General features: G+C 41.6%; 1 protein-coding gene across 4 annotated transcripts in view; it reads left to right on the top strand.

The window, feature by feature from the left end:
* The window catches only part of LOC137356451 (immunoglobulin superfamily member 1-like), a 52,769-nt gene that overhangs the window by 26,110 nt on the left and 10,320 nt on the right, over positions 1-16,339 (top strand). For 3 of the 4 annotated variants that reach the window (XM_068022339.1, XM_068022342.1, XM_068022341.1), the window contains exons 2-4: positions 11,409-11,532; positions 13,913-13,948; positions 14,519-14,809. In XM_068022339.1, the coding sequence (XP_067878440.1) occupies positions 11,502-11,532; positions 13,913-13,948; positions 14,519-14,809 (358 nt within the window). In that variant the 5' untranslated portion in view covers positions 11,409-11,501. Of the gene's footprint in view, positions 1-10,473; positions 10,616-11,408; positions 11,533-13,912; positions 13,949-14,518; positions 14,810-16,339 lie in introns of those variants that run through there. The other variant, XM_068022340.1, reaches the window with a different exon arrangement.

Below are 16,339 nucleotides of genomic sequence, written 5' to 3'. Positions count from 1 at the left end.
TATTCTTTTACACTCCACAGATGCGACCATATCTGCTGAGTATCCCCAGCATTTTCTGTTTTTACTTCAGCCTTCCATCATCGGCTGTATTTATCTTCTGCTTATCCATTCGTGTGCACCACATCAGTAAATGTGATAAACTTCCCTGTGCTCCGGATAGTTGACACTGGTTGTCACAACACGGGTTCTGAAAGAATACAGGGAATATATAATTATAGGTCAGGGCAACGGAATATAACAAGGTTGATAGGTTAATTGGCCATTATAAATTGGACTTAGTATAGGTAGGTGGCAGGGAAATATAGGGACAGGTGGGGATGTGGTAGGAATATGAGATTAGTGTAGGATTAGTATAAATGAAAGGTTCATGGTTGGCACAGTCTCGGTGGGCCGAAGGGCCTGTTTCAGTGCTGTATCGCTAAAAAAAAAGCAAGTGGGTTTCCTCCGGGTGCTCCGGTTTCCTCCCACATGCCAAAGACTTGCAGGTTGATAGGTTAATTGGCCATTATAAATTGCACTTAGTATAGATAGGTGGCAGGGAAATATAGGGACAGGTGGGGATGTGGTAGGAAGATGTGATTAGTGTAGGATTCGTATAAATAGGTGGTTGATGGTTGGCACAGACTCGGTGGGCCGAAGGGCCTGTTTCAGTGCTGTATCTCTAAACTAAACTAAACAAGATGTTCCCTATATTCTATTATTAAATCAGCGATCAACAGCCATTACACCGTGCGAAATGTAACTATACAGTCAGAAATAGGAGACTATGCCATTCAGACTCTCGGGGACGCTCAAAGTTCAATTACATTATGTCTTAATGCATCTCAACTCTGTCTATCTTCCTTTACCTCATTTCCCTGAATATCCTTACCGAACCAAAACTATCCAGCATAGTCTGAAAAGTTCAAAGTCACCCAGCATCCATGGCATGTTGTGTCTGTCCTGATGTTGCTGCTAAACGGTCTGGCACTTCTCTTGCGATAATGGCCTCTGGTTCATAACTTTCCCACTTGACTTCAACACGATTTTTGCTTCATGAGATTGTCTCAAGCATCTGCCATAGACAACCTCTCAATCCTCTACACTTCAGGAAATGCAAGCAAAGTCATGAAAAATGTCCTTCCAAGGCAACCGTCTAAGCCCCAGCCTTATTATGATACATCTAGGCTGCAACGCTAAGATGTTCGGCGTCGTGACTAAAGCTGAAAGCAGTACTCGAGATGGGGTCTAATCAGAGCTCTGTCTCACTGTCACATAGCTTCCATACGTTGTTTTCCAGGCCGCTTGGCACCAATGTATCATTCCCCCAGCATTTCTGGTTGTTTTCTTGTACCTCTCTTTTTATTTTAACGATTGAGCACTTGAGCTCCGAAATCTCTGATGAAAGGTCACATAGACCTGAAGCGGTAACTCTATTTGTCTTTCCATAAATGCTGGTGCCTGGTGAGGATATACAGCATTATTTCTGTTTTTTTCCGCAATCTCCTTGCTCCCTAGTCTTTCGTTTATTGCTTTTTTGGGAAATATTCCTCTTTATCTTTATTGGGGGGGTGGGAATAAAACGTGGATGAGATCCTTCTTTCGCAAACTGAACTTAATCCAGCAGGGAATTAACCACTCAATTCATCTGACCATGTCTCTTTGAGACTTCCAGCACTACTTGCTAACCCTCATAATTGACTGCAATCTATAAACAAAACAATGAATTTACAACTCTCCATTCATACTTCTGAGTCATTAATAACTAAGGTGAGAAATTGAGGAACCAGAACATACCCCTGGGGATTACGATTTCCAAATCTTGCAATGGCAGTCTGTCTGTCTATCTATCTATCTATCTATCTATCTATCTATCTATCTATCTATCTATCTATCTATCTATCTAGCTATCTATCTATCTATCGATCGATCTATCTATTTGTATATTTATCTGGTCATCCAAACATCTCTTTATCCATCCATCCATCATATTGCCCTGTATGCTGCAAATCTCCCTTGAATTCTGTGCACATTAACAATATCAACAAGCAGACTAGCTTATGCCTTTTACAGTGGTAGGAGTTTTGTTGCTCAGTCCAAGTGATTGAGTGCTTAAGTCCTACTCCAAAGACATGAGGACATAATATTTTCTTACAGCTCAGTTCACTACATTTCTGCCCATTCTGAAAGCAAGTTAATTTGAGATTCTGTGTGCCATTTAAGGTATATCTGCAACAAGAGAACCTTATGGTTCTCCAAGCTAGTCATGCAATACATCAATTGAAACAAGAATTGAATCAAACTAATTGTTCCTAAACTGATGTGTAACAACAACTACAGCATGCACGTGGTGGATTTCAGGGAGTACATCAACCCCGCAGAGAAGCGGACCACACTCAAGAGTGAATTTTAAATCTGAGGAATTGAAATAGATTTCAAAGGCAACTGACAATAAAATAATACCCATAGTGAAGATCAAAAATGTGTTACTCAGTGGAAAATTAAAAAAGGGAAGTGAAACCATCCCTTAGACTGATGGTAAATGCTTTCTTTTTTTTAAGATTGTCCAGGAGAATAGCTAAGTTAAAACCTCCAAAGCAATGGTTAAAACTACTGTTAGAAATTAATCATAATTTCTCTATTCGATGAATGAGAATTTGATTTTATTTTTGTTACTTACGTGTGGATCTTGGGAACCAGCATAGACTACCACCAGGACAGAATTTGGTTCGGTACGGGAGGTAATGAATCGATCAAGATATCGGACGCCAACTCGGTGTTCATGATTAAGAGGGCTTGCCAGCACTGGCACTCAGATCCTGTGTTATTTCATATCTGTGCCTGCTTGTGCTCTCTACTGCAGAAATTCAGATTGGCAATGTTTTTTTTTGTTGTAAGAATATTGAAGGGTTTATTTAATTGTGAACGCTAACTTTTTATTTAGCTTGTTCCATGTTTATAGTTATATTACATCATCTTTCTCAAAAAAACCTCGTGCTATTCAGTTCAGTGTGTGGTTAATAAGCATTGGTCTGTATTAATTTACGATTATTACGATTACCCTGTTAAGTTTGGAAGACTGAAATTTCATTAGTGGCCACAATGTTTAATCTAAAATATTGTCTTCCCTAATGGAGATGTTTTCTATTGAAGATGATAATGTTACTCATGATTTTTATTGTTTTCAATGCCTAAGGATACAAAAAAAAAGAGCTTTGGGAAAATCTGTTGAAAATTGAGTTTCATTAGTTCTTTTGCGAGTGGGGAAGTTTAGTTTGAAAATAAAAGTTGCATAAATTAGGAATATTTTGCTCCACCACTTTGAAAATGAGCAGAGCCGTTAAACCTTTGTACTGGCAAGATTTTTTTTCTCATTGAATTTGCCACAGACATTTCATATTTCTGAGTGTAAATGTTCGTATTGGACGTTAATAAAATGTAAGTTCCTAAATTAGCACATTTGTTTGGACAAATTAGCCCATGGGATTTTGAGTAGGACCAAATGGATTCGTTGTGATTTTTACAGCAGACAACAATGGTCAGGACAACATGCATACAGATCCTACCACAAGAGATTTCGAAGTTTATTTTTTTAAAGAATTTATCTGCATACGTCAAATGTCACAGCATGATGGCGCTTTGGACGAAAGGTTTTGCCACACAAAGACTTAGCCTTAAGCCGTTCAAGCCATTTGTTATCTTCCAAGGATCATAATTTTAGAAGGATAGATATTGAAGCCAGCTAGAAATATTAAATCATCAGTCCTGGGGATAATTCTTTTTGAGGTTTGAATCGATTAAAATGAATTGATATGGCTAGCTATTTCAAGCGCTCAAAGGCAACATTTACCTGAAATTTAAGGAGATAATCAAATTTTAATTGAAAAAAAAAACCTGATAGCAAGGCAGTCTAGGTGGTGCTTACTTATATAAATAAAGATTTCCTTTGGGGATAAATATATTGAACAGTAACAAAACCTGCCAGCCCAATAACACTGTTATTTCAATTTGGAATAATTTGTAATGCAAAATGGTCAGTGCAACTTAGCAAGCTACTTATAAGAAAATAAAATATACTTGTGATAAAAAAAAACAACAAACAAGATATTTTAGCCCAAATGTGAAAAGAGAAGCAGAGTTAACGTTTCGGGTCAGTGACCCTGGGAGTTCCGAAGAAGGGTCACTGACCCGAAACGTTAACTCTGCTTCTCTTTTCACAGATGCTGCCAAACCTGCTGAGTGGTTCCAGCATTTCTTGTTTTTATTTCAGATTTCCAGCATCCGCAGTATGTTGCTTTTATTTAAGATATTTTAGCCGCCCCCCACCCCCCAACATCCGGGTTTGTGGCGGGGGGACCCTGAAAATACTTCCATGACAGGCCTGCCACGCTACCCGATGCCGGGGAGATCCGAGGCGGCCCGCTGGTGAGGAGGGAGAGGAGTGAAGTGTTCAGCAAAGGAAGGGAGGAGCGAGGAATACCATTGCTATTGGTTTATGGGATGGTGGGAAGGGATTGAAGGTCAACGTTACTAAAGATGGTGAGGTGGGAGAAGTTCGGTATCAGAAGAAATGATTTGTTGGGGGCGTGGGCAATTAATAAACCTATTAGTCATAAGGGGGTGGGTATGACAGGTGCTTGGAACTTTGAATACAATTTTGATCATATTTTCTGAAGAACCGTGTACTTTAAAAATTAAAATGCCTGGGAAAGGCCTGCAAACCTTTATTAATGGCACCAGCGCCTGTGTGCCGGTGCCGGATGCCATTGCCGGGGACAGAGCACATGCACTCTCCATGTAAATGAGCCAGCATACTAAATATCGTGGAGGCTGGGGAGCACATCTGACGCATATGCTGCGCCATTTTTGAAGTTCGCTGCTAAGATCGGTGGCGAGCTGTAAAAATTCAGCCTATGCTAATGCCTGGAATCAAATAGAACTGTTTGATTTCTGTTTAAAAGATAATATGAATATTGGACTGTACGTTCCTCCAGGTTTCATGAATGAGATAGAATGGTAACTAATGGGATGTTTAAAACGGCATGAGACTAAGTGATGAGTGTAAGTGATAGAGGCAGGAAAAATCAAACTAAAGAATATGAATTGGAAGAGTTAGGAACATTTGGTTAGAAATTGCATTTAGTAGTTTTCTCTTGGAGATATTTGCACCATTGCCGATTTTGTTTTAAATTCATTGGCTAGTCTGACTACTATAGCAGGACCATGCAGTGGGAAATAATCAAAGACCTCAGACAACGCACCCCCCACCCTTGATCGTGTGATATGATCAATGGAGAGTTAAGAATATGTGACTTGATGTCGGGACTCCGGTGTAAGTGTGGAAACGTAATTTGCCACGTGTTAAAATAAATAACATGCAAAATGCATGATGACTTGCACAACTGGACGGGTCTCAGACATGCTTCACTATTTGACACAGTACGACAGGAAATGGTTAAAGTGACCAGTGGAGTGAGAAAACAGTTTAAACTATCAAGGCATTGCTGCATACTCCATAGAGAAACTGACTTTAAAATCAGGATAGAATGGTACCTGTCAGAGGGGTAAAATTGTTGGGCGCTTAACATAAAGAGGGATATGGAATCTTGATTAAGGCAATCGAGGGCTAGGTCTAGTACTTAGAAAGAACGATGCACAAAATTAATATAGGTAAAGAGATAGCTGTCGAATCGTTTAATTTTATGTATGATATGTTACTTGAAACGGAACTTTCAACATGACAATAATTTAGAATGAACATCTCTTCAGCAAAAAAAGAAAGAATGAGGAATGTTTTTGAATGGGATGATTTTTAAGTGGGGAGTGCCATTCACTCAAGTATAAGAATAAGCTACACGCAGATCAACCCCACCCACCCCCCCCCCCCCTCAATGAGCTTACATATTTCTAAGGTATTTCATGACAAAAGGTCAACACGCTATGAATATTCAGCTGGGCTTGCGATCTACCCTGGGTTATGCAGTCGTTCGTATGACCTAGTGGGCGCACCTCCTCCAAAAAGTAAAAACAACCTGATTTTTCTGTCTAAGACATTGATGCCGAAGAAAGCAGCTGTCTGTGCAGTGAAGTACCGAAAATAGTGCCTTAAAAATCAGGGTAATTCTATACTTGTGGGTAGGCCAACATCACGTCAAGAGTCACCTCATTATTCGCCCCTCCACCAAAATACGCTTACAAACCAGATACAGACTCTAGCCACCAGATTGGAAAATACCACTAAAAATGTAGATAAATTGCCAACCATTATGCAGGGGTTCATGACCGACCCAGAGCACTGACGGTCAGATGGCTCAGGCTTCGGGACAGTCAGTAGGGGCCAAGGGGGATGCCCCCTCTGAAGGAGACAGCCCCACAAACACATGGCCTGAAGTGGGGTTCAGACGTGATGAGAATGGACGGCTCGTGATCACCGTTATGCTGTCCCGGTGCCAACAACAATTTATGCTGGTGGACGCTGGAACCACTGTGACAATTGCTCGTACCTCAGACCCTGCATGTCAACTCGCAGTGTGTAAGGGTGGCTTTGCTAAATCCAGCGCCAATTGGGCCCAGGCTTTGGTGCGTCCCAATTAATCTACTGTTGTCTCTATTCTTTGGGGGTAATGGGAATTTATATACGACAACCAGGGATAGACGGTGTTGTCTGGGGAGTGATTCGTTACAACATCCCAGCTCACCCAGACTCACAAGTCTGATTCAACAGCCCTCCTCCGCTTTCGCCACTTCTAAAGATGATTGTGGATGACTGATAGGGAAGTATTAATGGCCCAGTCTATCAGTAAACAGTATCTTATTCCTAAAGAGAGCCTCCCCTGTCTCGAAGAGGTTATTGAGTCCTTTGGTGAGCAAAGTGTCTTCTGTGCAGGAACGATCATGAAAGATTTGAGACAATGTTTATTGATCGCAGGTACATCAAGGCTCTTCTATTCTAATCTGATTGAAGGACTGCAAGTAAGGGATTATGACGATTGATAAGGCGTTTGTAGATGGCGCGAGGAATCAGTACATGAATACTTCATTCTCTAGGTGGGGACTATAAGGTGTAGAGAATTCGCAACTTAATTTTATGAGTAACTTTTTAATTCTTTTTTCTAAGGCTGAATGTAATGGCAAGGCTGGATTGCAAAGCATGACGGTCAGAATCGCTGAAATATGACATTTTGTCAATGTTGAGATGTGCTTGTGTGTGGAACTGCATGTAGCCTAAAATGGAAAGGGGAGGCCATGCATCTGCAGAGGGGCTCACATTGTAAAAGCTATGGACATATATTACGTTTGTGAAAAATTAAGGACAGCTAAACAAATAGTACTAATTATATGCTATGTACACTAATGCATTGAAGTCTAGTTGAAATAAAGCCTGCTTTATCATGAAGTGTTTTTTTTCTCAAGGCCATACTCTGTTTAAACCTTTGTGTAAGAACAGTGGGAGAGATGGGCTGAAGAGTCCTTACAGGGGTGGAGATGAGATAAGTGTGAAACTGCAGAATTGACAAAATGTTTAGTATCAGCAATAATCTGGCATTTACGATCCTTGATAAAATAAAAAGAACCAGGAAACATCTGTAAAGTGTATAGTTTGAAGCATTAACTAACATGGGTCCAACAATGATGTCAACCAGGACAATTAGGATACCTGGAACAATTCATAAACTAATGTGGTAAGATCCCAGCACCCCAAGAAGTGTAAAAGAAAGGGTGTTACAGGATACACGTAGAACGAGAAGATAGACTACAGTGAACAAAACACAACATGAGAAGAAGAAGGAGAGAAGTCTAGGGCCCAGTGACCTCTGAAGAGGAACCGGTGTTGATCGTTGCTGATAACCTATCGCCGTTGTTAAGTGTTAGCTTTGTATATGTTAGGTAAGCCTAATAATCGTTCTGACTGGATCACAAAACTTGAATCTGTACCTTGGTCAAGAATCCCATGGTAAGACCTGTTGGGTGTCCTCTGTCTCACCTTTATCCAGATAACACCAACTGAAAATTAAAAATGTAACAACTTTAATCAAGAATGGAGGGACAGGAAAACTGCAGACCAGTTATCCAGACATCAGGCACACAGGAAATGCTGGCATCTATCAGTAAGGACGTCTTAACAATACACGTAGACATTCATAACATGATCAGACAGAGTCAACATGGTTTTAAGAAACAGAAATCGTGATTGACAAATTTACCAGAGTTTGTTGAGGATGTAACTGTTAGGGTAGATAAAGGGGAGTCACTATGTGTCGTATACTTGGATTTCAAAAAGGCATTCTATAGAATTGCCACGTAAAAGGTTAAAATGCATGTTCAGTGCTCATGGGGTTGGAAGTAATATGTTTGTATGGACGGATGATTGTTCAACGGGCAGGAAGCAGAAAGTAGGGATAGACAAAGCATTTTCAAGTTGACAGGCTGTAACTAGTAGAGTGCCACAAGGCTCAGTGCTGCAGATTAGCAATTTGAATCTATATTAATGACTTGGATGAAGAGACTGACAGTGACGTATCCAGATTTGGTGATGATGCAAAGCGAGGCGGGAATGTAAGCTGTGAGGAGAAAGCAAAAAGGCTGCAAAAAAGGTAAATGAGTGGGCAACAAGCTGCCAGATGAAGTGTAACGTGGGAAAGTGTGAGGTCAATGTGAAAGGCATGGAACTTCTAAATGTTGATGCTCCTTGAGACTTGGATGTATTCGTACAAAGACACAGAAAGTTAACAAACAGGTACAACAAGCAATTAAGAAGGCACATGGCATGTTGGCCTTCATGACAATGGGATTGGAGTGCATAAATAACTATTTCTTGCTACAATCGTCTAGGGCTTTGGTGAGACCACACTTGGAGCGCTGTGCACAGTTTTGGTCTCTGTATGCAACAAATAATATATTTTCTTTGAGGCAATACAAAGAAGCTTCACTCGATTGGTTTCTGGGATGAGAATTGTTGCCATATGATCAGATGCTGAGTAAATTATGGCGATACTCTGGAGCTTAAAGCAACGAGAGGTGACCCCATTGAAACAGGTAAGATTCTGAAGCGGCTTGAAAGGGTTGGCACTGAGGGGTTGTTTCCGCTGCCTGGGAAATCGAGAACACAAGGGTGCAGTCTCAGAATCCGAGGTCGATCATTTGGAACGGGAACTGGAGAAATGTCTGCACTCAGAGGGCTGGGAATGTTTGGAGTTGTTGTCCATCTTCGACATTTAAGGCAGAGATAGAATGGTTTTGGTCTCTCAGAGAATCACCGGGAGCAGGCGGGGTGTGGAGAAGGATCATAAAGTCATAGAGTCATACACCACAGGAACAGGCCCTTCGGCCCATCGGATCTGTGCCGGCCATCAAGCACCTAACTATTCTAATCGCATTTTCCAGCATTTGGCCCGTAGCCTTGGATGCTGTGGCGTTTCAAGTGCTCATCTCAATACTTCTTAAATGTTGTGAGGGTTGCTGCCTCTACCACCTCTTCAGGAAGTGCGCTCTAGATTCCAGCCACCCTCCAATCGATTTTTCTTCCATTCAATCCTCACTATTCCTCCTGCCCCTTACCTTAAATCTATGCCCTCTGGTTATTGACCCCTCCACTAACGGGAAAAGTTTCTTCCATACTAACCTATCAATGCCCCTCATAATTTTGTATACTTCAATCATGTCCCCCCTTGGCCTTCTCTGCTCTAAGGAAAACAACCCTCGGCTTTTCTGTCTCTTTTCATAGCCGAAATGCTCCAGCTCAGACAACATCCTAATGAAACTCCACTTCACCCTCACCAGTGCAATCACATCCTTCCGATAGTGTGGTTCCCAAAATTGCACACAGTACTCCAGCTGTGGCCTAACTAGCATTTTATACAGCTCCATCACAACCTCCCTGCTCTTATATTCTATACCTCGGCTAATAAAGGCAAGTATCCCATATGACTTCCTAACCACCTTATCTACCTGTGCTGCTGCCTTCAGTGATCTATGGACAAATACACCAAAGTCCCTCTTACCCTCTCGACTTTCTAGGGTCCTACCATCCATTGTATATTCTCTTGCCCTGTTAGTCCTCCAAAAATGCCTCAACTCACACTTCTCAGGATTAAATTCCATTTGCCACTGCTCTGCGCATCTTACCAGCCCATCAAAATCGTCCTGCAATTTAAGGCTTTCATCCTCACTATTTCGTGCCATCTGAGAACTTACTGATCATACCTCCTATATTCATGTCTAAATCATTAATATAGACCACAAACAGCAAGGGTCCCAGCACCGATCCCAAGGGGCAGAAGACCTGCCATTATCGAATTGAATGGCAGTGCAGGCTCGGGGAGGCTTGTGGTCTATTACTGCACATTTTATTGTTTTTTGTTCTGATCTGAGTCACTAGATGACTGCAGTAGGCACTCAGATCACGATTGATCCAGTATTCTTTTTACATTTGACGTCTTTCCCATGTGAAATGATAGCTGTGGCAAAAGCTGCTGACAACCATTTTCACAGCCACAGCATCAGTAATAAGAAGACGTGTTCACTGTGCAGTTTGTTTTAAATGAAAGAGGGAAGTGCAGTTTATGTACTTACATGCTCTCAAAGGCAGCAGCTAAGGTTATTTGAATCGTATTCATCTCTGCTGTGTTCTTTGAAGGTAGGTTAGTATTGCAGTAGCTGTGAATCTTCAGATATACTTATATATATATATATATATATATATATATCTCGAGATAGCTATCAACCAAATGCTCATCTTGTCTCTCAGGGACACGAAAAAGTTTTAGAGTGAACTAATTAGCGACGGCTTTTCTGAGAACATTGTAGTCAATCATTATCTGAAATGGGAGATGTGTAAAATGTTTTGTACAATATCTCTGGGGTTTTCGTATGAACGTGATCAGCCGTGTCATCAAGCATTCCCTTTCAATACTCTACCGACCACAGTAAAACCACAGGCTGTCTCAAGTAGCACGGGAACTAAATCTGTCACTAAAACCAAAACAGGGTTCTTGCATTTTAGAAGAGATTTTATGAATACAATATATGCACAAAGAACGTGATGAAGTCAGTTATACAACAGACAGAATCTAAAAGGGAAACCACCCAACTCGGCGTGTTCCTATGACAGCATCCGTTACTTTTGACTTCGAATTCGATATCCTTTATTATTAGAACAATGTCTCCAATAGTGAAAAATCTTTAGCGAGGTGAAGGAAAAATACTGTGATTGCCTAAAATGCACACTGGTTTCTTTATGTCTCATGCAAGCATATATACTGGTGTAGCATGCCAAATCTGTGGCAGAAGGAAAAGGTCTGGTAACATTATGTACTGTCCACTGAAGGATGTTCTTTATTCCTCAGTGACTGCTTGACTAATTCTAACACCCTGCTATAATTTGTGACACAGTATTCTTGACTATTATGTTGTAATCTCTGTTCCCGCAGCTGCAACCACGCCATAGGCATTATCCAAAAATAAGTCACAACAAGAAATAACAAAAGCTAATTCTGACAAGAGTGTGCCAACCTGAGTGGAACATGTTTGCTTTCTCAGTTGTTCTTGGGATCGGTGAGTATGGGTCTAACTTTTTTTTTCATTACCGCCTTGAAAGACAAGTTGGCCAGATGTTTATGCCCTGCTCCAGAAGCGGACGCCGGGGGAGTGGGGGGAGGGGCGGGGGGACGGTGAGGGGCGGGGGGGAGTCAAATCCAGCTGCCTAACCACCACCTCCCCCGCCCCTCGCTATTTTACTAGCGAAGGGTGTATGGGAGTGGTGGGTGGTGGTGGCATACGGCCTGTCCGACCCAAGCCAACTGAGACCCAGTAAAGTGCCACTTACGGGCCTCCTTGCTAGTATCTTACCAGCAGCTGACGGGAACTTCAGCACCCGAAGAGGAGCAGGATGCAGGAAAACCTGGCAGCCGACTTGAGGGCTGCAGAAGGGCCCGCCTGATCTGGCACCCTGTGGCTTGTGGTGGGCTCCTCAAGCTTCATGGGCTGTCCCCTGCTAAAACCACCCCTCTGCCATAAACTCCCAGCCCCCTACCCTTGCGGATAAAGCCTGATCCCCACTTTCTTGTTCCGAGGGGAAGTCCATCACACCGCCTCTCTTTGGGTGCAGTCCCAGCAGTAACCGCTGCTCCTGGTTGCACTGCTGAAGAGTTGCCGTCTGACTGGCTGGCAGCTCTTGGAGGCGGGACAGCCAGCCTCAGAGGTGCGGATGTCCCGACCGAGGACAATTAAGGGCTGAGCCACGCGAAAATACTGGCGGCGCCCAACAAAGGTGGAGGCAGCTCTCCCTTGACTTTTAAGCCAAGGATCTTTCTTTCAATAGAACTTTTAACAGTTCAGAAAGCCGCCTGAACTGAAGCCTTGCAGGATCAGGGCTCAGGTCGGAGAAACTACTTTTTCTTCAAAATTCACATATTAGACATACTTATTGAAATTATAGGGATTATAAATACAACTTTACAGGGTAAAGTCCGAAAATCGTGGTCTTAGATCATCACAGAGGGAAACCACATACACTCCAGTCATTTTTTGACCACTCTCCTCATGAAAGCAAGCTGAACGGAAGCAAAGGCAAGATATGTGTTCCCAAAAAAGAAAAATGATATCGATATATTTAACTGGCTTTATGTCCATCACTCACTTTTTCTGTCTACTTCACCTTCCATGTGTATATAGCAATGAATGCAGCTATATTATTATTATATTATTATTATATAATGAATGCAGCTATCTGTTTTCGCCATAATCTAGAGGTTACGAAAAACAATTTAGTTCCACTACATGACAGAGTGAGATTCTTTCAAAAACAAATCATTTTCAACGTGACCAGAGTGAGATGATTTTGTTCATCATGTAATTACGATTCAAGATGTGTGCGTCATAGTTCATTGATGCCATGAGAAAATATTGCCCTTGGCAGGAGTGCTGCGCCTCGTCCCGGACATGTTACCTGGACCCCAACTAATGACGAAAGCTTGCATTGCCTGGAATAGAGAAGGCTAAAAGATTATTTTGATCGGGATTTTTAAGATTTTGACAATAATTGAAAATATAGAGAAAGAAAAAGTTGTTCACTGTTGCAGAATCCAAAACAAGGATCCAAGCACTTGAAATCACCTCCAGACCCTATAGGTCCGAATTAGGGAACTCGTGTTTCCCCAAATGGGCGGTGGAATGCAAAAGATGCTATCTCAATGTTTTTTATACCTTGAGGTGCATAGTGCTTTACGCGCCAAGATGATTAAATTTCTTATTCAGAGATTATGGAGCCAAGGCTTGCATATGGAGTTCGAATGCAAATCAGAAATTATCTTATTGAATGGCGTAACAGGCTAGGGGCTGTTCCTACATTCCTTTGCTCCGAGAAATGCAAACTTTATGTAAAGCATGAGAACAAACTGTGTAAATATGCCTTGCAGTCTTTGAGTATAGAAGATTACAGGTTGATCTGATCGAGACACGAATAATGAAAAAAACTGGTTCTACTATAATGGGGAACCTAAAAGCAAACTAAGTTTTAGAAGAATCGAGAACACACAACTTGCAATTGAGCACTCAGCGATTCAGGAGAGAACTCAGAAAGTACTTCCTAACACAGTGGGCATCTGTCGCATTCTCACCCAAAATAAACACTTGGGTGTAAACCGTCAACTTGAGCCTTCAAAGCTGAGATCAATAGCTGTTACTTTGGGTATTGAGGGCGATGGAGTGAAGTCAGGAAAATGAAGCTGAGATACAGGTGAGCTATTATAAAATTGAACAGTGGGGCAGATGAAAGAAGTTTAATGACCTTCGCCTCTTCCTCATGTTCCTAATACAATGATAATTTAGGAAGTGGCTATATCGATTCTCTGAGAATTGGTACATTTGGTTGGAGATCATTAAAATATCGATGTGCATTTTTTTTTACTTTCTTCGTATTTTGTTTTTTCTGCAGTTCATCTCCATTTGCTAGTCGGACAGGGAACAAACTGTGAGTCTTCAGAAGTAAATATTACTAACCAATTCACTAACCTGAACCTGAGGGTACTTTTGGCATGATACCCAACGACTTAGTACTGGGGAAAGCTGTAAAACTGCAGGGCGCACTGACCCTTTACATAAATTGTTATGGGAAATTTTGCAGTAGTTTCTTCAAGTTCCAATATTCCGAAAGAGATTGTCCTCACTATCCAGCAAATATCGTGTGTTAAATTGTATTAAACAACCATGCGCTTTGCTCTCCAAAAGCATGCAGTTTCGCTTTAGCCTTTCTTGTGGTGTAATAAATAACTGTGTTTAAATTGTTTACAAGTGTTCTTCTTAGGTTCATTGAAACATTTGTATCATTATTACGACCTTAACCATAATCAAAAATTGTTTGATAATTCAAAGCTATTTAAAAGCAGAGGGCGTTCTGTCTTCTGACACTATCGTCATTGCAGCACGGATGCGTTTCTTGTTTTGGTAAAGGTCACATGGAACTTTGTTTATTATAATAAGCGAAAAGCAAATTTACGAAAAGAATTTCGTCGATAAGCTGTTCTATTTGTCCATTCCTCAGATGTTTTACCGAAACCAACCTTATCTCTGAATCCACCCTTCAATGGTTTCCTAATGGGGGAAAAAATAAACTTGACTTGTCGTTGCCAGTGTCCCATCACGAGGATCCACTTTTACAGAAGTCAGGATAGGGTCAACCAAAGTTATATCAACCACGGGAAGTGTGAGATCTCATTAGCTTTCATAGCAGGCCATGCCCATGACGGGAATTACACATGCCAATGTATAGTCTTGAAGAATAATGAATGGAGATATTCAAATGAAAGCGACGTTGTTCAGATACATATTCGAGGTACATATTTGATTAAGGGTTCTAATTGTCATGTTAATTACAGGGGAAACTGTTCTCGTCACTGGTGCTTAAGGCGTAATTCATGGACCCTCGGACGTCAGTTATATTTGCGTGTTCGTCTCGTTATGCAAAGCAATCCGGGGTACATCGATTTGAAACTGACGGTGTTAAGCAGTCTATAGGTCTTTTTAAACTCCAATTTCATATGGAACGGTTTTGGGTTAGGAGCCTGCTAATGGTGGACAGCTCTAGCAGTTGTCGGCGCATATTTGCTCATTCTGAGAAGGCATTTCCGCTGCTTTCCTTCAACCTGCAGAAAATGTCTTTTTTTTAAAATAAGCGACCCCTCTGGCAGTCGGAGAGTGAGTCGAAGGCAGAGCAACCCTTCAATATAATCACTCTTGTCATCTCCTTTTTGGCGCTTCTGGTAGAGGAATAGCAACGGGCCATTGGTGTATTTGCACTTAAATGTATTCATGCATTGTTAAATACTGCAGCTAAGTGAGGATATGATATTGAACTGGAAAGTTTGATATGTGATTCAATCAGTCACTTGGTTTTCTACAGAGAAACTGGAGGCTAGTCAAATCAGCTGGGGCGGAGGTGTAAAACGTGCAGTATCGCATCGACCGACATTACAACATTCAGCCTCTCGAGCCTGCACCACCATTTAACAAGATCATAGCTGATCTGTTTCTGTCTCGAACTCCACACTCCTATCTACCCCTGATAACCTTGATTCCCTTGTGTCTACCTCCACGTTAAAAAAAATACAATGATCCCTGCCTCCACCACCTTCTGAGGCAGAGAGTTTCAAAGTCACACAACCCTCTCAGAAAATAAAAACTCCTCATCACTGTCGTAAAAGGGCAACCCATAATTTAAAAGTGTCCCCTAGTTCTGGACTCACCAACAAAAGGAAACATCCTTTTCCAAATCCACCTTGTTACGGCCGTTCAGGATCGCATATATTTCACTCAGCTCTTCCCTCACTCTTCAAAACTCCAGTGAAAACAAGTCCCGTCTGACCAACCTGTCCTCATAAGAAAATCCTCGCATTTCAGGTGTCAATCTAGTAAACCTCCTCTGAATCAACTCCAACGCATTTACGTCCTTCCTTAAATAAGGAGACCAAAACTGCACGCAGTATTCGAGATGTGTTCTCACCAATGTCCTGTATAACTGAAGCATAGCATCCTTACGTTTATTTCCAATTCCTCTCGTATTAAAGGGTAGCATTCCATTGGCCAACATTATGCAAAATGCCCGTAATTGCAGTGAATGGAATTAAATATGTGGCATGGTATGAAACGTGCACCCGATCCCTTCAGGCCCAGTCTGTAACACTTTCTGAGATCAAATTCTAGTCGGTAGATTTGAAGACGCATCTCAAAGCAAGAAGGAGATGTGGAGAGGTGGAGTGGTTTAGGGGCAGAATTCCAGAGCTTTCAGGTATGGTAATGCAGCATTTATGGTTGAACAGAGAGACAGTTGCAATGTGCAAATCAGGGGCAAAGACTTCAGAAACTG

The sequence above is a fragment of the Heterodontus francisci genome, chromosome 45 (assembly GCF_036365525.1).
Source record: "Heterodontus francisci isolate sHetFra1 chromosome 45, sHetFra1.hap1, whole genome shotgun sequence".
Taxonomy (NCBI): Eukaryota; Metazoa; Chordata; class Chondrichthyes; order Heterodontiformes; family Heterodontidae; genus Heterodontus; species Heterodontus francisci.
This window is presented reverse-complemented; position numbering and strand designations above follow the sequence as displayed.